Source organism: Syngnathus leptorhynchus, chromosome 4, assembly GCF_054491065.1.
Source record: "Syngnathus leptorhynchus isolate UIUO chromosome 4, UIUO_Slep, whole genome shotgun sequence".
NCBI lineage: Eukaryota > Metazoa > Chordata > Actinopteri > Syngnathiformes > Syngnathidae > Syngnathus > Syngnathus leptorhynchus.
Window position 1 is genome coordinate 6,737,073 of NC_141198.1, and position 22,398 is coordinate 6,759,470.

The 22,398-nt window shown below is 40.0% G+C and overlaps 1 protein-coding gene across 11 annotated transcripts in view; it reads right to left on the reverse strand.

Annotated features, from left to right (window-relative positions):
* Window positions 1-22,398, reverse strand: part of arvcfb (ARVCF delta catenin family member b) — a 138,578-nt gene that overhangs the window by 69,705 nt on the left and 46,475 nt on the right. For 7 of the 11 annotated variants that reach the window (XM_085910051.1, XM_085910050.1, XM_085910048.1 and 4 more), the window contains one exon: window positions 14,997-15,098. Coding sequence is in view for 4 of the 11 variants with exons in the window: in XM_085910053.1 (XP_085766179.1) it covers window positions 2,519-2,539 (21 nt within the window). In the remaining 7 variants the exon portion in view is untranslated. Of the gene's footprint in view, window positions 1-2,518; window positions 2,765-14,996; window positions 15,099-22,398 lie in introns of those variants that run through there. The other 4 variants (XM_085910053.1, XM_085910043.1, XM_085910052.1 and 1 more) reach the window with 1 other exon arrangement.

Genomic DNA, 22,398 nt, shown 5'->3' on the forward strand with positions numbered 1-22,398 from the left:
ATTTGTTTGTGGAGTTGGCAAAGGCGTTTTTTTGTCAAAATATGACTTGGGCTATTATTTTTAAGAAGCTGTACCAACTTCTTGTTTTGAGTTTTTTGCCTACTCTGCAATGGTAACATAATTTTGAATTAGCTTCCTTTGCTTTTCCACAATGCTTTGCTCCACAATGAAGACTAAATAACACACTCACAACCAAATGAAGTGTGACTATGAAGCAGGTGCTCCCAGCTGAGGAATCTCCATCTAAGTTCAAAAGGCCAAGCCGTGATGCCGGCCTAGCCTAAAATATGACAACCATCTTTGCCCTGCAGAGGTCACAGATGCAAGGTCATTCCTTCATCTCTCTGAGCCATTTTAGGAAAAAACATGGCGCAGACATATTCTTGGGTCATTGACATGCATTCCAGCACGCATACATCCAAGATATGAGCCCAACAAGTGGTGACCCTTGAGTCACAAACATGGTTTGAGTCCATCGGCACTTGCGTAACACTTCAAACCTTCAGGGTTATCGCAGCCAAAGGGATGGGAAAGTAAAGAGTGATTGAGCGAGTATAAATAGCATCCATTGCATAGAACAGGGGTCACCAACCCGGTGCCCGCGGGCACCAGGTCGCCCGTGAGGACCGCATGAGTCGCCCGCAGGACTGTTCTAAAATTAGCTCAAGTAGCGGCACTTGTCAGTGAGCTGCATCTATTTATTTTACAGTCAAACCTCGATTTCCGAACGTCCCGGTTCTCGAACAAATCGGAATTTGAACAAAAAATTTGAGATTTTTTTTGCTTCAGTTGTTGAACAAAATTCGGAGGTCGAACCTCGCGAGATGAGCCGGGCGGACCTGAGAAAACCCGACCGCGCGGACTGGATGCCGACTGACTCCGTAGTTATTGTATTTTTGTTACTTTGAGGATTGTATTAACCCCAATCATGCCTCCAAAGGAAGGAAGTGGGAGCAGTAAAGCCATCCTAAAACACAAAGACGCTCTCAAAGCAATGCGACAGTGAGCGCCCGGCCGGCGCGCTGCGGTTGCGCGATCGGACCAAATTAAACTCCCAGCGCACTGAGGTCCACTTAAATTTGGGAAAGTACATCAGGACTTTAAAAATATTTTGTTAATTTCAACGACCGCTCTGTCACAATAATGCCACCAGCGCGGTGCAGTTGCGCTGTCAGCAGCGCGGTGCAGTTGCGCTGTCGGCAACGCGCTACGGTTGCGCGTTCGACGGTGCGCTTCAGTTGCTCGATCGGAAAAAAATGAAGCTCCCTGTGCGCTAAGGTCCACTTAAATTCTGGAAAGAACATCAGGACTTTAGAAATATTTTCTAAATTTCAGCGACGGCTCTGTCACAATAATGCGACCAGCGCGGTGCAGTTGCGCGGTGGGCGACACGCTACGGTTGCGCGTTCAGCGGTGCGCTGCAGTTGCGCAATCGGACAAAAATGAAAAATGCTTTAAATATAGGCCATTTTTTTTGCCTTGGAACGGACTAAAAAATAGATTCGGAATTCGACCGATTTGCTTCTCGAACGGATTGTGGTCGAAAACCAAGGTTTGACTGTATTTTTTCTATTCTTGTTAAAATCACACATGGGAACTGGAAATGACAATAATAACACATAGTGAAAGCTGAATTGAGCAAATTGGCTTTTTCAGAAGTGTGTGTCAAACTGGTAGCCCTTTGCCTTAATCAGTACCCAGGAAGTAGCTCTAGGTTTAAGAAAGGTTGGTGATCCTCGGGCATAGAACTAACTATTAGGTGACATAATGAACTTATTATTACAGCAAGCTTTTTTTTTTTTAACCAATCACTGGCGGAGGAGATGTTGGACTTATTTAATCCTTCACTTTCTGCCTGTTTTTTTTTATCAGTCTTTCTATGACAAGAGAGCCGCCAAGCTTGACGGGAAAAGACTCTTCAAACTCAGCAAGTATCAATAATGTATGCACATCATGCCCTGGTACACACAAATGCCCACAAATCCCAACAAAAGCACATTCCGTTGGTATCTATGCAAGAAAAAAAAACACCAAAAGGGTTTAATGTCATGCCTTTCACACAATTGTCAGTACAGCCCATGCTATAAATCTTGCCCAAATTCAGTCAAGACTCTTGCAGGCACACAAACTTTCAAATTGTCCCACGATGACCACACAACAACGTTTTCTAGGGTATTATTAACTGGGAGGGAGCAGACCACAAGTCGAGGTCCTGAAACTGGACAAGCGTCCACGCAAAAGCGCAACAGTAAGATCCACGTAGTTGAGATGAGATGTTTACTAAATTGCATTGTGTTCACCTGATGCCGTCCTGTGTAAGGGGGCGGGACACGTCAATCAAAGCAAGCAGACGCTCCACGCCGTAGTCCTAAATTGCATCTAGTATATCAGCAATTAAACAAAACAGAGAATAACATGCTCCAAATGAAACATGCGTAAGACTCATGAGTACATATCTCTCCGATGCGAAGTGAAGAAGAGAGAGAAGCTCGCGATGACAACAGACATCAACACGGACCTGTTTCACTTCAGCAGGCATGGTCAAAATTTCCTCCTTTCGCTCCCCAAAATGGAAAAAAAAAACTGTGCGATTGAAATGACTGACGGCTATTTCCAACAGTCTGAAAAGTTCTGATTTCCTTCCTCTCCTCCGATTGTGCCCTTGAGTTATCCTCGTGTAATTGCTTGGAGTTGAGCCTCTGAGAGCGCAGAGGTAGCTGCTCAGAAGCGGTCAGCCATCCTCGACTAACCGTATCAAGTTGGACAACGTTAGCAATGACTGAAGCGGAAATGTTGTGGAGCCTTTCAAAGTATAACTTGAACAGCATACTGTTCTTGTACTTGCTCTGCGCACATATCACCAACAATACCAAAATCACCATTAAAATATCGGTTGTATAAAATCTTCACATAATAAACTTTATGGAGGACAGAGCTCGAGTATAATATTACACAGGACATGATAGCAGATGTCAAATTAATATGCCGATGCATCAATCAAACTTGAAATGTTAAGAAGGAAATTTCCTCACTGCGTTTGTAATAGTCCGACATATTTGCTCAGTTTTATGACAAAATAAAGTTTGTTTCACTCGTATTAATTTGAGTTAATTTTAGTAATTTAATTTAATTCCTACATCATCAAATCCCTTTATGAAATACTCTATTATGAAAGAGCTATTATTACTTTTATTTTGAAAATATGGCGTTAGATCCGGTATCTTCTCAGATGTCCCCTGTATTTATTGATTGACAACTTTTAGTACGAGACCGACTCCTTTGCAGAGATGATGTGCTGTACTGTATACGTGAATGGAATGAAGAGAATATAGAAGGAAAGATAAACATGCACCTAAAAAATCAGGTTCCCTAATGAACCCAAGTCAAAAGCGATAGGAGCAGAACTGTGCGCACAAAAGTGCACATCAGATAATACGCACACACATTCAACGTATAATATGCTTATCTGGCAAAAGGAAGAATAAGACAAGAGGAGAGGAGGGTCCTAAGTCGTAATGTTCCTGGATATCTCTCTCTCTCTGCACAAGGGTTCTTCTTTGGGTCTCCCCCCCCCTCTCTCTCTCTCTCTCTCTCTCTCTCTCCCCCCCCCCTCTCTCTCTCTCTCTCTCTCCCCCCCCCCCCCCCCCCTCTCTCTCTCTCTCTCTCTCTCTCTCTCTCTCCCCCCCCCCTCTCTCTCTCTCTCTCTCTCTCTCTCTCTCTCTCTCTCTCTCTCTCTCTCTCTCTCTCTCTCTCTCTCTTTCCCTCTCCCTGCACAAGGCTTCTTCTTTGGGTCTCTCTCTGGCACCTTGTTGGGGTGGGACCAGCACCTTCTATACACCACAGCTGTGTCTGTCTCTCACCCTAAGGACCCCTCCCCCTTTTTGGCGTCGAGCGAGAGGCAAAGAGAAAAGGAGGAAGAGGAGGGGGGTCTCAGACACAAAACAAAAGTTGCCCCCATTGAGGCAAAGGCAAGGCCACACTGCAAATTTTTACACCCTACATACACATGGACACTGGGAGCTTCTTTTCTCTCCCTCTTTGTCCCGTTCCCCTCAGTGCTCTGGATGTCAGGGAGCGGGGGGTGGACGTACGTGAAAGAATTCACACTCCAATATCAAGTACTGTGTCCAGGACTATGGTGGAATGTTAATCTAATAACGTCAATGAAAGCTTAACAGAAAAACTTTGAGAGACGTTTGGACAGTCAAGAGAGGCCGAAAAGGATGACTGGACTTCAAATAAACAGAGAAAGGAGAAATCCCAAGCAGAGGGGAAATGCCTGAGGTTTAGCATTCCACTAGCCTGGCAGTGTTGTTTCATCTCCATAGTGTTGCGGATTCAATTGTTCCTAATGAAAGAACAGCCTCCTTATGCACCACTGCATTTAGATTTTGTTACAAGCCAGAAAATGTCCAAACAGTGGCATTTATGCATTTAGTTTCATAATATCTTTGAATGATTACATTTGAGTATTTTAACCTTTGATTAAGTTAAGCAACTCATTCAAAACCTGTTGAAAACTGTGGAAAACTCATAACATCAAAGTAAAATCGCCGATTTCAACCCAAAGTTATAATGTGTTGTTTTATTGGAACTCAAATGTGTTAAGAGCACAGGAGATTTATTTTTTTTCATTTTCTATTCTTGATCCTGTTCAGGGTCATGGTTGAACTGGAGCCCTGATGACTTTGGGCTCAAGGCACGATAGACCCTGAAGTGGCTGACACTCAGTCAATCGCAGGGCCGTGTCATAATCCTCACCCTCTGGGGAACGTAAGCACGTGCAAATTCCATGTATGTATGCAGCCGACTTTGGGTGCAATCGATTATTCAAATAACGTTTGTTTTTTCAAAGACAAACACCTCAAATTACTAGTGACTCGGCATATCAGCTACTGAAACTGAAATAATTCATAACGCAAATAGTTTGGAGAAAAGCTCTACATGGTAAGTCACGCCCACTTTCAACACCCACACCCAAAAGGGTTGCGGGCCTTGTCAAAAGCGATTTTTTCGTAAGGCTGCTAGAAAATGGACGGTGGGCTGCAAATGGCCTCAGGGCCGTAGTTTGGATATTACGTATTTGCTAGTCACATTTATATTCATACGTTCATATTTCTCAATTTTTCAAATCATACAGAGAATAAACGATTGGAGCGTCAGCTACATTCAACTGAAGCTTGAATGAAATATTCGGCGAAAGAGACAAGTCAGATAAAGTTCCCACTTTTTCCACACATTCCCACACCATTACTGTCCCCGTCTACAAAACGAGACATTTCACATGCTAAGTCTAAATTCTTTGACTTCAGCCTTTCTGAAATGCACCAACATTTAAACGCCTTCTGGCTCCAGCATAAAAAAAGAAGACTTAAAATTGCAGTTGTGTGTGATGTGAAATAGGAGGAATTGCAGGCTATGTGATGTTCCGTATGTCCGTTTTTCTAGTCTATCCCACCCTGAGGCAATGCCAGATCTCATATATTGTATTGTGTAGTCGCTGAAATAAAGTGTAACGCCTTGTGTGTGGTTAAAAAAAATTCTGTGTATCTGTTCCTGATTGGAAACATTCCATGTCCGCAAAAAATCTGAATTCAAATGCTAATTAACATTTTGTGATTTAGACCTTTTAGAAAGACCATGCTATAGAATCAGGGCTTATCAACCGGTGGTCCGTGGAGGTATTGCAAATGGTCCGCAAAATTGGAAATGGAAAGTAAAGGTACCTTTTTTTTTTAAGGTATTTATTATTTAGAGTTGATTTATTTTCCAGCTAATTTTGTGAACAATGAATTGACTTTTTCTATGTCTTCCTGGGGGTGTTTTCACGAAGCGTAGCAAATTTGAACAGGTTTCCCACCTCCCCAAGCAAAGTTACAGGGGTTAGGGTTAGGGGGGGTACTAATTTAAGCCTTATTTAATAAGTCAACCCGTGAAAATAAGTACCCTCCTCCCGTTTTAAAACGGTGAACCCGAGATATCAACTGACTCTTTCTGTGTCTTCTAGGGGGGGGGTTTCACATGCGGCATCAATCAATCACTAAATCAATCAATCAATCAATCAATCAATCAATAAATCAATAAATTAATGTACAATTTTGCATAGTTTACTATTAAAAAAAGATAGTATGATACTATTGATATCTTGAATTATATTTGTGCAGGAATATATTATAGGGTTTCTATGATAGGAAAAAACAGGCATATAGAAAAAAATAGCAAACACCAAAAATGTGCATTCTAATCTCAGGTAAATTCTCTGAGTGTGGAGGTAGATGGTCCACAGTTGACTAATTCTCCAGCATTTTGTGAGCCCAAAGGGAACTTTTCAGGCTTCTGAACACACATTTTCAACTGTGGTTTGAAAAGCCCGAGTCTTCCCATGTGGGTGTGCAAATTTAACAGCCCGACACTGAACATACTCTCATATGTCCCATTGTAGTTTTTAATTATTGCCAGGGAAGATTAGACAGAAGAACAGACAGGTAAATTTGGTTAAAGTCCAAGATGATAAATACCAATAAATGTGTCATTCCATTAAAAAATCATCCAAAAACTCGCAAAATCGGAACACAAAACCAAGACAATGCAGATAACTGCCTGTGGTTAAAAATTAAAATGGATATATGAAACTCATGATTTAAATGCCTGTGATTAAAAATTCAAATGGATATATGAAACTCATGAGTCTTGTTTAAAAAATTCTTTGAAGAACACTTTCAGACCTGCAATAAACTAGAAGAAGAATGTTTTCAGACAGTATTCTTTTTTTATATGTTAAATAAGATCAGCAAGCAGCCTTGTTTGGTTATCCTGCTGGACACGAGGACAGGTCACATTCCACAAGGGTCTTATGAAGGAGCGGGCCTTTATTATAAACATATGGGCTACAGTTTTCATTGAGTATCAAAGAGCCAAGGTTAAATGTATGTTTGGACTACCTCGGACTTCCCGTCGGTAGGAATTCTTGCCACTGACACCGTCAGTTCATCTATGTGAAGAAGATTAAAAGTGAAGAAAATTGGAGCGGCTTCCACGTACCATTCTTAATGCTTTTAGTGAATTATTGCTTTGTTGGATTGTGATCAAATGGCCGGGACTTGGACTAGGGCGGAGATTAAGTCCTCTAGTGGTCTGATTTAAAGGCTGAAGGTTTGAAGCCCACAAAAGAGGAATTTAAATAGCTCACAAAAAAAAGATTTGTTCATTGCTCGTCTTTGTCCATATCAGTGTCATCTAACCCAGATGACAAAACAAACAAACACAATTAAATCTATTATTTTCAAATGCCAAATTTTCCAATTTACATGACCTTGAACAGTGTTTGTAGATCCTTTTTTTTTTTTTAATACCCATGTTGTGTAGGCTATATGTATGATTTTATAGATGTACGCTTTGGAGTCATGGGATTCTGCTGGACAAAGCAGACAATTTGTTGGAGGTCATTACAATTCTTTAGGATACCAGTACATGTTAAATATGGCAATAACATCCACATCACAATATTCAACACCCATATAGCACATTGCCTTTTTCCAATAACGTGCAGCTCTAGTTGTAAACCAACCCACTAACAAGGAATAAAACCATTGCCATCTATTTGGCGTGACCTCCAAAGATAATTTGATACACTTGAAACTATTGTGGAGACATAAGTAGATGTTTCGTAACAAAACATAAAAACCAGGCAGCGACATTCTTGGCATTCTCGACCAGCTACTCCACATAACAGCAGTATAAGGGTAAAAAAAAAAAAAAAAAAGTGGTAAAGGAGGACCTTGGGAACAGTGTGAGGTGAAAAAATAAACAAAGGAGCCACTTTCACACTAAGGTAATTTGGGTGTTTATGGAGGGCGAGAAGGTTCCTGATGGCACAGTGAGTGGAAAAAGAGGGTAGAGATAGAGGAGGAATAGAAAAGGAGAGCATGGGGGAACTAAGGCTGTTTGTTAGGAAGCTGATTTATGAGGGTACAAGGTCTCCCAGGCCCAGCCAGTAAAAGGATAGATCTTCTGTCACTATATCACCCTCAGCCCTTTGTATGCATTGTGCCTAGACGGGGCTGGGGGCTGTGTGGAGATGAAAGTGGGTGGAGGGCGACTGGGCCGATTGTTGCTTGAGTGCTGCAGTGCCATGGCAGGGTTGGGGTCTGTACATCCTCACCACAGACAGCAACACTGATCAAAAGCTGCATTATTCCCCCCCCCCCCTTTCTAGAGTTGAAAAGTCTTTGAAAACTTCCCACTATATTCAGACAACAAGATGACAGAGCTCCGCAGTGCCAGGGGCCTGTTGAATAACAACACTTACAAATGAAACCAAGAGTTTATGATAACCGAGGTGCATGGAATTATCCTGTGTTTTCTTATCAATGGGCGCGGTATGAGATGGGAGATGAGGCGACTGGTAAAACGAGGTCACCTTCTCCCTCACCCTCAGAGGGATGGGGCTGTCTGTGTCTTGTCTATCTCCACACATAGAACTTCCCATAATACATCACTTGATCTTTCAAAGCCTTGATGGTGACACACCTTGGGGCAAAAATCAATTTGCAAAGGCGAGTGCAATGTCAAATGAAGAAAGGGTGTCATGGTATGAGTGGTCGCTTGCAGGGACTATCAATGGATGGAGATTCAAAACTGTTTTCGATCTGTGTCACTGAATCCCTTTTGATGATTCCATCAAAGAGACACTAATGGAGTGCTCGACAGATTCATTCTGATGTTTTACACAGACTGGCACGGCATAAACATGTTCTTTGCATTGATTCATAAAACAGTGACATTGACATGAGGACAAGAATGAATCTCATACGTTCCTGAAAAGTAGCCCACTGCTGTTCACCGACTTGACCGTCACTTTTGTGGCCCTTTTTATTTCATACATCTTATGGCATTTAAGATCGACACGATTTTGCCCAAAGTATTCGCTAACCCGCCTTGACTTGAATATAAACCTTGATATGCTTTGCAGCATATTTTTATTTTCCCGACATCTTGCCGCATAACATCTGTGGGAAAACTGCATAGCTGAAATGCTGAATTAAATGGTATCAGGACCTGAATGATGCAAACACACACATTGAGTATTTGTGGCCTTCCAAGGTTTCTAAAGTGACTGGAGAACGCCTGTTGGCTAACTGATGTAGAATTATTGATATTTATGTGATCAGTTCCAATGACATCCTAGATCACTTTGAAAGGATGTGCAGAGTGTGAGGATTGAGTCACAGCGTGCGTTTTGATGGTGGAGGAAAATGTGAGCGGCAAGGACATTTCAAATTGTAAGTCCTGGAAACATTCAAGTACACATAGTCCCTTTTCCAAACACAAGTACTGTATACATACATATACAGTTCACTATTTTTAAAGAATTATAAGGTTAACTCTTTCGCCTTTTCTGTCCTCCTTATGTGAAGCCCTTTAATGGAAAGACTGACAGACCATTAACAAAATAGGACCACAGGCAAATGCAAGGTCGGTATAATCATTTCTGAAGGTCTTACTTTATCAATAATAAATGCCCTTTGCACTTTTACCGTGAATAAACATGCCGCATCTGAACATTGCAGGTGCTGCACGAACAAATTGCTTTCGATTTCTGCTTAAAAAAAACGTTAGAACTGCTCTGTTCAAAAATTCATAATGGGCAAAGGGAATGTCCAAAGGAAAAATGTGTTAAAGAAACACATGCATCAGTACAATCCTAAAAAAAAAAAAAAAAAAAGTGGTCTTATCAATTAGTCCTTATGTTTCTTCACGCTGGAAGTCATTAAAAAAGGTAGAGATTCTCTCTCACCAGACAATTAAAATGTTGGTATCGATCTCCTGATGTGTCTGTTGACATTTTGAGAAGATTACAGCTGTCTCATTTGTCCAACTTACATTTCCTGCACTTGCGGGTACAGTCAGCAGAGGAGCCCTGGCCAGGTCTCCTATATCTGAATGAAAGGCCACATTCAATCACCACCACCACCAGACAATATCAAAGACCAGAAGGTGAAAGGAGATGGAATTGGATGTCAAGCAGCAGCTTAGTGGAAAAAGGCAAAGGAAACAAGAGGGAGAGGGAGACTCAGTTTGCCTCAAAAAAGTAATACATAGAACATCCAGGACAGGGTTGAAGCAATGTGAATTGTTGCCTCAAAATGCCAGAACTTGATCAGAATTGTTATTGATTCCCACCGATGAGGTGATGATGGGATGAGCTTGCTCGGATGGGACGGTTACGAAGGAGAACAAAGTATCTCTCGAGAAAAGTTGGCTGGGATGTTACGTTGTGGTTGAAATAGACAAGAGGGATGGGTCCAGCATGCTGACACATTTACCTGCATCACCACTTGCTGCCATGCTAACGGTTGGCTGCTGGGAGGATTGGGTGGCGCATTGGCCCGCCCAAGCTGCAGAGTGCGACGCTCTTCCTCCAGGGCTCGGGTTAACTGCTCAAAACGGGCCTCTTGTTCTTTCACGGACGCCAGGATGCTGGCAGCTGAGCGAACTTCATAGTCCTCCATGTCCTGTATTAGTTGTACTTGTCCTGAGCTTCCAGGTTAAGGCAGGAGAGGAGAGAAGGGAAAGGAGGGGTACCAGGTCAATATAGACGCCCAGATGCAGAAGAAAGGCTGCGTGGCATCCATTGGAGAGTGTACTTCCTGTACAAGGTTTGAGCTAATCCTCATGCATAAAAAGCACCAACATGGCACATTAAACAGAAACAATTAAAATGGCTGACAGCATGGAGGGGGGGGGGGGGGGGGATACATAGCACAGAGAGTGGCATCTGTGCTAGTTTAATCGCTTTCATTTGCACTTTTCTGACACCAGTGCCAAAAGGGAAAAGTCTAATTCCTCTCCGTAAAGGCAAGGCCTGTGCAGAGACATCTTGGATTCACAAAGCCCAGAGCAGACACATTAATGAGGGTACTCTGCTGGGTGCCAATTATGTGTTTGCGTTCTGAAGTTTGAAGCCCATTTGCTAATTAAGACAAACCTTGGTAGAAAGGATGGCACTTAGTGTAGGTTTTGACAAAATATCACCGGAACAAAATTGGAGGCATAATTTACCAATTGTGAATAAAGGGAATTAAACATCACACACTTTGCGGCCTTTTCACACATGCACAGTAAACCCAATCTTTATGTGAAGGTAATTTTTAGATTTAGATTCTCTCTTGAAAGAATGCAATGTTTCATGTTTAATCATGTGTTATTTCAAAATAAACTTTATACTGTCTTGCTCCTTTACAGCTAAAACAATCTTCATCCCTAACCTATTTGTGACGTTAGGGCTCTGTGTAGCTTAGTTCAATTCTTTCACACCTAATTAATCCATTCATACCGGGGATTGGACATACCAGGACACTCTGATTGGTGCCTCGATTGATTTAAAAAAAAAAAGTGAACCCCCGCAGATCCACCATGCTGCCCTTTGACTTAATATTTAACTCAAATTTACTCCCACTTGAAACATGAATATGACATGTGGCAATAATGTGACGTCTACATTGTCTGTTTGGAAAAGCTTCACTTTATTTCCATAAAATATTGTGTTTCTACTCCCTCCCAAATCGTTCCTCTGTAAATATAAGATAATAAAAAGATGAGCTACATTTCAGTCGTATTAACTTATGTGGAATTAGTGGTCCTTCGTGAACTGTGTCACAATTGCCAAAGAAAAGAGCAAGGAGCGGGATCAATGTGGTTTGTGATTTCATTGAAAACAATATGACCTTATTTCACAGTCCTGCACGCTGTGCAGAATGTCAGCGATTTCCTGTACAACTTCACAACAAGTAGCTCCTCCCATGTGTGAAAAGGCAACTCTTGAGAACATGTAGACATTTTTTTCCCCCCTGTGGTCATTGAGTCAATGTGAGAATGCTAATAATAACCTTTTTTTTCCATGGACACCTAATAATGAAGAGGACTTCATTCATGCAATTCCTGCAAATGAACAATCATAGCCGGAATGGATGACACTGTCATTCCTGATGGCCATGCGCATAACTGTAATGCATTCTGACATGCGAGCAATGCTGCAGGCGCAAATCCAACACATGCAAGGGTTCCCACAGCCATTCAGACACATAACTTGATTTCATATCACACATACTGTCAGAAGCTGGTGATTTCCAGATAACAGTTGCAAGCCTGAGTGCATGTCACTGTCACACATACAAGCAGCGATATCCCTAAGCGATGGTGGCATGATATCTAGGTTGCAATAAATGGCCTTGGAAATATCGCTTCACAAGAATACACACCTAATAGATACACAGGCTGATAGCCGTTAGGCAATAGTCATCCCCGACGCAAACAAAAACAGACAGGTGATACAGGTAGAATGAGAAAGAGCTGGGAAAGAAAACAAGGAATCACAAAGGAGAGAAAAAAAGAAGAGAAAAAGCCAAAAGTTAAATCAGATATTAACTGCAACAACATGAAGGTTTTTTTTTTTAAACATATTACATAAAAAAGCTCTTGAAACAGAAATATTCAGTATTTGGCAAACAGCCCTCCATGTAAATGAGTACACCCCAACAGATTTGTTAGAAAATCTTTTTGGGCTAATTAAGCTCCAAAAGCCCTAGAGGGCCTCGTTGATTAAAAACATAACACTTTTAAGTTTTCAATATACAGCTTATCCATACCTTTATGGAATGCAAGAGCGCCCTGTTACCACAGAATTGCATACATGGAATTGTCCAAAATGTATGACGAAAGATGAAAAACTAAGCCTCAAGTTAAATATGAGCTCTAGTTAACCCTCGATTGATTGCTTAATAGACGGTTATCACCAAGTCTGTATTTTATGCTTAAATGTACTTTATTTGTGTGAGACCATGAATTGAAGATTGTGCAGATTTGACTTAATCTATCTGGTCATTCTTTGGGACTGTTTATCCTTTTTGCAATGTGGGAGAAGTAGCACAGGGAGATCATGCAATCCCGATTTGGATCCCTGACCACAGAACTGCGAGACAAATGTGCTGACCATTTGTCCAACGTGCTGCCGGTTGGTTAGATAACTGTAATTCCGGATGCACATTATATGAAAGTAAGTGCGACGGACACAAATTTGAGGATTTCCAAAGTTCGGTTTCGTTTATTAATGCAGTCAAAGCTATCACAATCCCAACAAAGTATTTTTATTAAGCGGAGGGAGGGGTGGGGGAAGGGGGTGCTTATGTGTATGTGTTTCTAGGCATAAACAGGATTCATTCCTCACTCTAAGTCATCATCAGTACAAAGTCGATTTCCTTTTAAAGTACCAAATCCTGCTTTGATGTTTGTTGCTTTTTGTTGCTTATCTAGTGTCTCTCTTTCCACCCTTCCTGCAAAGCAAACCATGACGAGAGGGTAAAAAAAAAAAAAAAAAATCTCCATTTAGGTGAGTGAATTACGGTTTGCTTGATATCCTTTCCTCTAATTAGAAATGCTTATTTTACCCACCAGTAAGAGAGTACCACAGCTAATGTTGATTGCAAATACTAAGGATACCATAGTAATTTGTACCCTGACAAGGAGAAGGCGGGCAATATAGCCATTGCATAAGGGGAATATTATGGCAGGGATGTCGGCATATCAATTACGCCTCACAGCTTATCATTATATTGGGCTTACTTAGAGTCCAGAACACACAAGGACGAACATTTGAAGATTTCTAGTCTGCTTTTTTTTTTTTTTTTCTTTTAGCTTTACATTAGCAGATGTTCACTAATGGCCATGAATTGAAGATACAGCAATGTTTCTGCGCGATGACCCCTTTCCTACACTATACTCACTGTCTTTAGATGTAACTTAAAATAAAAGAAAGATATAAAAGTGTAACACAGAAGGCATGCATATAATTTGCGGACAGTTTGAGTGTAGACTAATCAAAGGAATAAGGGAACAGAATATTTCCACTACAAAGGGAAGTGGTTTAGTTGAAAGTGTTCTCAAGGCATAAATACATTTAATTAGCCTGGAATACAGTGGAGTTACTGTATCTCTATATTTTTACTCAAGTATCAATCACAACTACAAAATAATTAAAACACATTTGCAGCCACAGTTACAAGTGGATTTTCAAATGATGCAGTAGTCACTTGGAGGAAAAGTGGGGCATTACAATAATTCATACTCTTGTTTGTGGATAATACATCTTGGCTAGATTCTCTGTCATTGCAGCTCTCAAAAGCAGAGGGTATTTTAGAAATTAAATTCTTGTCTTCAGATTTCCAAGTTTTATGAAAAACGATGTTATCGATGAATAAGTAAACGGTTCACCAAAATTAAAGGTGCGTGGTATTTAATAAAACATAAGTGAATTTATCATTGCTATGGGAATTTATGTTTTTCTTATATTCTTGCATTCTCAAAGGTGGAAAAAAACTACTAAAGCTCAAAGTCAAACTAACACTGTTCATTCATTGCATAGTACAAAATGCTGAACGAGCACAGCTTCAAAATCATGGAATTTACTCATTTTAAATGTGTATTATTTCTCTTTGGTCACAATTTCCCAGATGTTGTTTATAAATCTCTTTGGGAAAACAAATAATGGATTAATTATGAATGTGACTCATGACAAGCTATTTACATAGCTTGTAATTGTAAAAAAGTATCCTTATGACACAATTGGGTCTAATATTGAATACGTCAACATTCTTTGCATACAAATTGCAATCACAAAGAGCCACTTAATGAATCTGACTGAGTTGTTAAGCAGGTGAAGCATATTGAAAAGCTTCAAGTGATATTTACCACATTCTAATTGCGTGAAATATGCTAATGGGTTTCTTGGAGGGGGGAAAAAAAAACTCACCTATTGAATAAACAATCAAGAAGCACCTAACTAGCAACTAGTGAGTTAGTTCTCAGGGGACAAATAACAGAGAGACGCAAGTGTTGAATGTTTAAACCAAAAATACTGTCAAGAAATATAATTGCTGCAATGATGAGCTGAACAAAGTGATTAACGAAGGCTGGAGGTATTAAGGGAGAGGCGGTCGTACCTTTGATGTTGGTGAGTGCCGTTACACCGCAAGTAGAACAAGACAAAGCGAGCCTCCGATAGATTGGACTTGATTGTTCCGTCTCTCAGGGGAGATCTGTGACTAAAATAGAATGACATTGGAATTAAGTATGCACCCGACTTGCTGACTCAACAATATTAAGAAATATGTCTTATACAATGCAGAAACACATGCACTCATAATTGGTTCATCTCAGCGCAATATTCTCATCGGCTACAAAATAACACAAGAGCTACTTACTGCACTGTGTGAATTATGGGCTGCTTTGGCCACTCAAAGGGCTTATCACTGTTGCACTTTTATTTATAAGGCAATATTGGTACTACTACCTTCATATATTTGTGTCTTAATTACTTTGAAAAATGCTGAATCCTATTCTCTTGGATCACAAGATTATTTGTTGCTTTTTGGTCCCCTATGCTCAGACAAAGTTGAGTAAAAAGGCTTTTGTTTACTCTGCTCTTTATACATGGACCCTACTACAAGTAGGCTGGAAGCTCATTGATTTAATTTCTTTCAAGACTTTTAAATTCAAATTGAATTCTTGAGACAAATCCCAAAATATGCACTTGTTTTTCATATGTTTGTAAAATTCTACACTCAATATGTAACTGTATTTTGTTTGTTGCTGCCACTAGTTCATGACCTCATTGAACAAGAGGTTTTGAATGAATGTTCAGAAGTGAATTCATAATTTGATTAAGTTGAACCAGACAAACCCCAAGTGCCGTGACCAATATTTGACTTTTGATGCTTTTGTTAATAATAATGTATGGCAAAACAAAAACGTTTAATGGCAACGTTATCCACCCGGTTTTGGTTTGCAAAATGAATGGTGAAGTGTGGTCAGGGTTCAAAGGTTGTTTTCATATAGAACAGCTATGATGACGTAAAGTCGGAGATGCAAAACACAGATAATTTTGTTGTGCAAATGCAGCACTGAAATGCAATTGCCACTGGGAAAAAAAAGAGAAAAATCCGAGAGAAAAAATGAAATCTTAAATTAGACTTGATAAAAGAATAATTTAGTCTTTTAGATGCTAAGCACGGGAGTTCAAAATAACTCCAGTCAAACAATCCTTACTGATGGTTTACATGGTCGTCTCTGAGTACTAGTTAATTATGAAAAGAAAACAGCTATGCTGCAATTTTTCTCTCCCATGAGAAATTTCATTTTGTTGCAGCAGATACGTACAAAGTTGTGCTGACAAAATACAAACACAAAATAGCGCTTTTCGACAGACAAATCTTGCCTGAGGCAATCAAGTGTAATAAATACAAACGTGTATTTTTCCTTTTCAATGATAACAATAATAATAATGAGGCAACACTTGCTGCAACAAACTTATGTGCAGCCTGACCTGTGGTGTCTCAGAAATGTAAACATTGCAGAGACTGGGTAAACAATGACCCAAAGCAAGAGTACAAATGAAATTTGAGCACACATGAAATTTGATGTTTCATACCATGAGACAAATGATTCTGTCAGACACCACTGGCTCAGCTGCCTTTGATGGCACGAAACAAAGCTGACGACCCAAACACCGGACCGGATCAACTAATGATCACATCATTTGCATCTTATGGAGATCTCCTCACCACAGTGAAGGGAGATGTGAGATAAATTATATGTTGCACACTGAGTTAATCTCTGTCCAAATTTTAAGAAGAAATATTCATCACAAATCAAATTAGGCTCTGCATCTGCAGTTATAGCGCAGAAGATTTGTATAATATTTCTTCAAACTGTTTCCAAAACATTTGGGGTTGTAGGGTCAATTTTAATTGCTTCCCCAAATAAAATATAAGTAAATTAATTGATTGTCAAATGCATGCATACTTTCTTGGCATAGCGTTGCTTGATTCAATTCCAATTAGTTTGCTTTTTCTTTTAATTAGCAGACAAACTATTTTCATAGACTTCTGAGTTTGTTGACACTAGCTTCTGCCATTATGCTGTTATTCAATATTGTTGAGACCAACCAAGAAGACGCTTGGCAAGCCCAAACCGTTATTTCCATTTTTTTTCCGCCCATATTTATGACTTTCATCCTTCACTCTCGAGATTGTTGCGGATGTTGTCTGAGGAAGTGCTTCTGTCTCAAAGGTGTTTTTTTTTTGTTTCTGATTGTTGCTTAATAGACAAGTAATAGTTTCTTACATTCCTCATGGTTTTCTCTCATGTTTCCGAGTTAAATGTAAAATTGGGGAAAACTTTGTCCAGAGGATGGCTCAAACCTCCCAGAATTGAGTACTGACAGAGTGAGCAACTGTCTGTTGGACGCCATGTTTCATGCTTTGGTATGAGGAAAGTGTTCTCCTCTCCAATGTGAGTTTACATCAAGGACAGATCAACTCTGAGTACATTGGATCTCAGCCACAAACATCAAAAGGGAAAGTGTTTCTCTTTTTACATCAGCACAAGCCTTGGTAATACCCCTGGATGGACAACTCACCGTGACAGTGAGATTTATGGGCCTTTCATTGGATGTAGTTAACATGATGTGATGCGCCTGGAAGTGACTTCCATATTCGGTTTGGCAAGTGTATAACCTAAAGACACTGGAAGTCGATAATCTTGAAAGACAAGTGGCATGACAGTGATGCATTTTATTCTCAAAGTATTTCCTCAGGTGAATGACAACAATGAATGTTATTTGGCAGATCTAAAGGATGAGACTATCCAGTCAATTTATTTCCACATATGATCATTTTGATTCTACAGAATATCTCAAAGGCTGGCTGTGATCAATATTAATAACGGAATCCTCGAGCAATATTTGTTTATATCTGTGTGTGCTACCTCACATGCTGAGCAGACAATTAGATATTCTGTCATGATGTGTTCCCTTTGAACTCACGTTCTTTGGAGAATGCTCCCGAGTAATTCTGCGATTAATAATAAATGATGAGTGAGGCATATCTAGACTGTCGGAAGAAGGAGTGGGGAGTGAATCATCACCACCACATTTCCTCACATTCCTGGAAAAAAAAAATCTGCCTCTAAAAAAAAAGGTGTGAGGTGTATATGTCAGGAACAAAATGAAATGATATGCATGTCATTCTAGTAGAGCTTCTTTTCTTTTCAACATTTTATATTTAGGGCTGGCTGATATTTCTATGCTATCCTCTCGCTTCTTGGGATGTTTTTTTTTGTTTTTTTTTTTAGTCTCACACAGAACACTGTCATAAAACAGATTTTCGTGCAATTATTTCAGGCAGTTTGAAGCACTCCTCGTTCCCTCCAAAGCCCCAGACAGCTCTATATTGCCAGGTAATGCCTCAGCTGAGAGCAGAGTGTAAGGGGAAAAAAACTCTATTGCACATGCTCTACTTTGTGTGTGCAGACTGCGTCTGGAGAGAGCAGCAGCTAATTGCTTCTTCCAAAAGAACATTAGAGACCATCATCATTAGTACACACAAACAGACGGGCTTGTGTGATAAGAGGGACGAAAAAGGCTTTTGAATTGTGTAGTCATTTGAGACAGCTGATATTGGATGGTATTTTCTGCATTTAAAAAATTAATCTACCACAACAAAACCCATGAAAAGTTACTAAAGTAGTAAAACATTTCACAAACTTCCACATTGAACTTCATGAAATACCGTAATTACGTGAAGCAGCGATGTACAACTTAAATGCTGGAGGGGCCGAAAAAATATATTTTAAGGACTGCATGTCCACAGTGTTGGCAGAATGTGTTGCGGGACTGTTTAATTGCACACTAACATGATCTCAGTGTCAGTACCGTATTTCCCGGACTATAAGGCGCACCTAAAAAACAAAGATTTTCTCAAAAGCTGACGGTGCGCTTTATAGTCCGGTGCGCCTTATATATGGACCAAATCCCTAAATTTAAACTGGCCCAAAGCATTGTGTCATGAAATCAATCATTAGTGGCCCGCTGAAGACTATGAATCATGAATCAAAAAGACTATGGATCATTATTTTGTGATTATAAAATAATTTGTTGCATCTGAAGTTGAAATAAAAAAGATAGAATGGAGAATGATTTGATTTGGATTAAAAATCTGACATGATGCATTAATGGTGCGCCTTATAGTCCGGTGCGCCTTATATAAAGACAACGTTTTAAAATGGGCCATTCATTGAAGGTGCCTTATAGTCCGGAAAATACAGTAATTCAACCTTCATGTAAACACAAATCAATGTCCTACCAACACAACTGTGACTAAAAAAGTGTGCATTAGACGGCAGCTTTTAACAACAATGAAAGCTGAAACTAAACATCATTTATCTGAGAAATAAACTCCCCTTTTATGCAAACGACTTAACAGGTGGGGTGGGTGACCAGCTGTCCTTTTTGTGATAGTCCTAGTTGGATGAAAAAAAAATCACACATGGCTAATTCTTGGGGAAAACACTGTTGTATGACATTTTTGATGACTAATAATTTTCCATCGATGAAGATTTTGGAGAGTGATAATTGAATGCAGATCGCCAACACAAATTTGCATACGGCTTCGTATTCTTATCCTCACAGAGCAATGAAAGAATGAAGTACAGTAATCCCTCCTACTTCGCGGGGGTTACGTTCCAGACCCACCCGCGAAATGGGAATTTCCGCGAAATAGAAACTAGATTTTTTTGAGCTATTCTTGGAAGATATTCTATTTTTATCGCTGACATCAACCAGCTCGCTGCTAGGGGACTTTCATATCAATGGACTGTGCGCTCCGCATTCATGCCTTAGCGACGAGACTAACAGTGTATTGCTATGTCCAGATGAAGGCCACCGCCGGTGGAGAGTGTTATATCTTTACTATTTTCCAGGTTCTGATGTAGCAAGCATGGTTCGGACAACGACGTGATGGATACTGCTTTATTCCTTTCATCACAGTCAGTTCACTGGCCGTACATCGCAACACTGAACGTCCCCGAAGCTCCCCCTCCCACATCCGGGGTTTTCCCACTACGGAACATGAGTTAGTCCAAAATATACAACAGAGAGAACGCCCTGAAGTCACATGTGACGATAAAGTATACTGTACTGACTCTTTAATTTATTCATTTCAAAACAAGAAAACGACTTTTAAACGTAAGCTATCATTATTAAAGGAAAATGAAGAAACTCAAGTGGCCGCGAAACCTCGTGAAATGATGAAATTTCTGCGATAAAATAATTAATTTACGCATTTTTGAAAACCCACGATACAGCGAAGCCGCGATAGTTGAAGCCGCGAAGTAGGAGGGATTACTGTACTGTAATGGGCCTAGACATACATATCTGTCTATCTTGTGCAGTTTTGCCTTCTTCTCACATGTGTCTCTATCCCTGCTGAGGAGCAGGTGTTGGTTGACTGGTTGACGGATGATGTTAATAGGGGCACATGCACTGAGAGAAATATTTTAGCACCTGAACCTTTTCAATTTGAGTGTACTCGCCTCACCTCTGATGCAGGGCTAACCTTTTATTAGGGACAAAATGTCAGAGGCAGGACTGCACAACATGAGCATATAATCATTTCAGTTTTCAGACCAGTCTTTACCCTAACATTTTAAAAAGGGGAAGAATATATGTGGGGAGAGAAAGAGGATTGAGGTTGGTTTTTGCCTCGCACCATCAAAGCTGTTATGAGATCAAAGATTGCCCAATTTGTTAACACATTGTTAACCAATCTTTCGGTATATCTGCACGAAAAAAGGTCACAATGCGTGATTGTGATCCAAAACCAGAATTATATAATAGATTGTAAATAATGAACCTGCAATGCAACTCCGTGGTGTCTTTACTATAAGGATTGCCTAGGTATTAATTGTAATGCAGCCATAACCTTCTGGGAGCGTATAGCAAAAAAAAAAAAAACACACAGATGCTTGATGCTACAAATACTCAGCAGATATGCTACATGCCTCCTACCTTGTTTTTAACCCAGAACAATTCCTCATCTCAAGCGAATTGACATTTTTATTTTGCCAATTACTGGATGAATCATGAAAGACAAATCTGTTGAAACCAGATAAAAAGTCCCAGAGAAATCAAGTGATCAATCATGAACAATGTAACATGTAATCTTAGTTACCGTGTAAAACCATAAACAACCACAAAGCTATTTGAGCAAAGAGAAGCTTGAAATTGTTTGTGTGTGTGTGAAGTGAGCTTTCAGCATGAAGGTCATCAGCGAAGCATCAACACATGCTTCTGTTATGAAATAATTACTTTCTGTACCAAATGGGAAATAATCTTGATCGTAGAAAATAGGCAGAGTTAATGTGCATCTAAAATCTGCTGCCGAGAATGATCATTAACTCAACACATTTCCGTTCTCTCAGATGAACTGAAAAAAACTGCATTCTCCCCTGGGAAAGGACAGGAATTTAGCCAAATGTAATTTTCCATCACCACATTTCTGGATAGAAAAACAGGAAGCTATTTTTAGAAACAAGAGTCCTTATTTCCTGAACTGGACATAGAGAAGTGTGTCCACTGCAATCAAACTGGTCGCTCGAGACTGTGAGAACATTACCAAAGCAGCTTCTACAGCATCTGACTATATCCCCTCATGTTTTTCTGTCTCTCTTCTCTTTTTTATTTCATAGCCACCTTTTATTTCATCCCAAAGAATCGTACCAAGGAGGCTTTTGTGTGGAGTCGTATGAATTGAGGTTGAATGATAGGGCTTCAGCATCTTTCTGATAATGAGGGAGCCATTACATCCAACTAAATGGACATTTCCTCCAAGTGATGCCTGAAACAGATCATGGTCATTATTAAGCTTTTTTTGCTGCATGCAGTGTGGTGTGTTTGTGTGTGAAGATTAAATAGACATGTTGTAGACCAGTGGTGCCCAAATCCAGTCCTTAAGGGCCCCTATGCAGCGTGAAGTGTGTCCTCACTACTACACATCCGATTCAAATTCATCAGCAAAATTTGAAAAATCCTGATAATGATCTTGATGATTTGTTTCAGGTGTTGCGGTAGGCATGCAGCAAAAACCGGCTGGATCGGGGCTCTTAAGGACCGGACTTGGGCAGCCCTGTTCTAGACATTCTTAGAAAAATGTATACAATTTTGTCGACACTTTAATCAGCTATACTTCTTTTTAAAAACTATACAGTTTTCCTATGAAGCTACTAGACTTGTCCCCCAAATGATGTTTAATATTTTGTATGAAAAGGAATACATGTTTGTTTTCTCTCAGAATTACCATTATATAAAATATACAGGTGGGAAAACAACATAGTTTAGGATGTAGACCGAGAGCATCCATACTTGCATCGAAATTAATTATTAAATTAAAAGTGCCTGTGTTTACACTGAAAATGACCCCACGTGTAATAAATCTAGCTTTGACTTGAGTTCCGAAGCACTTGTTTTTTCAACAGGGAGCAATTTTCTTCAGCTAGCTTGAAATGAGA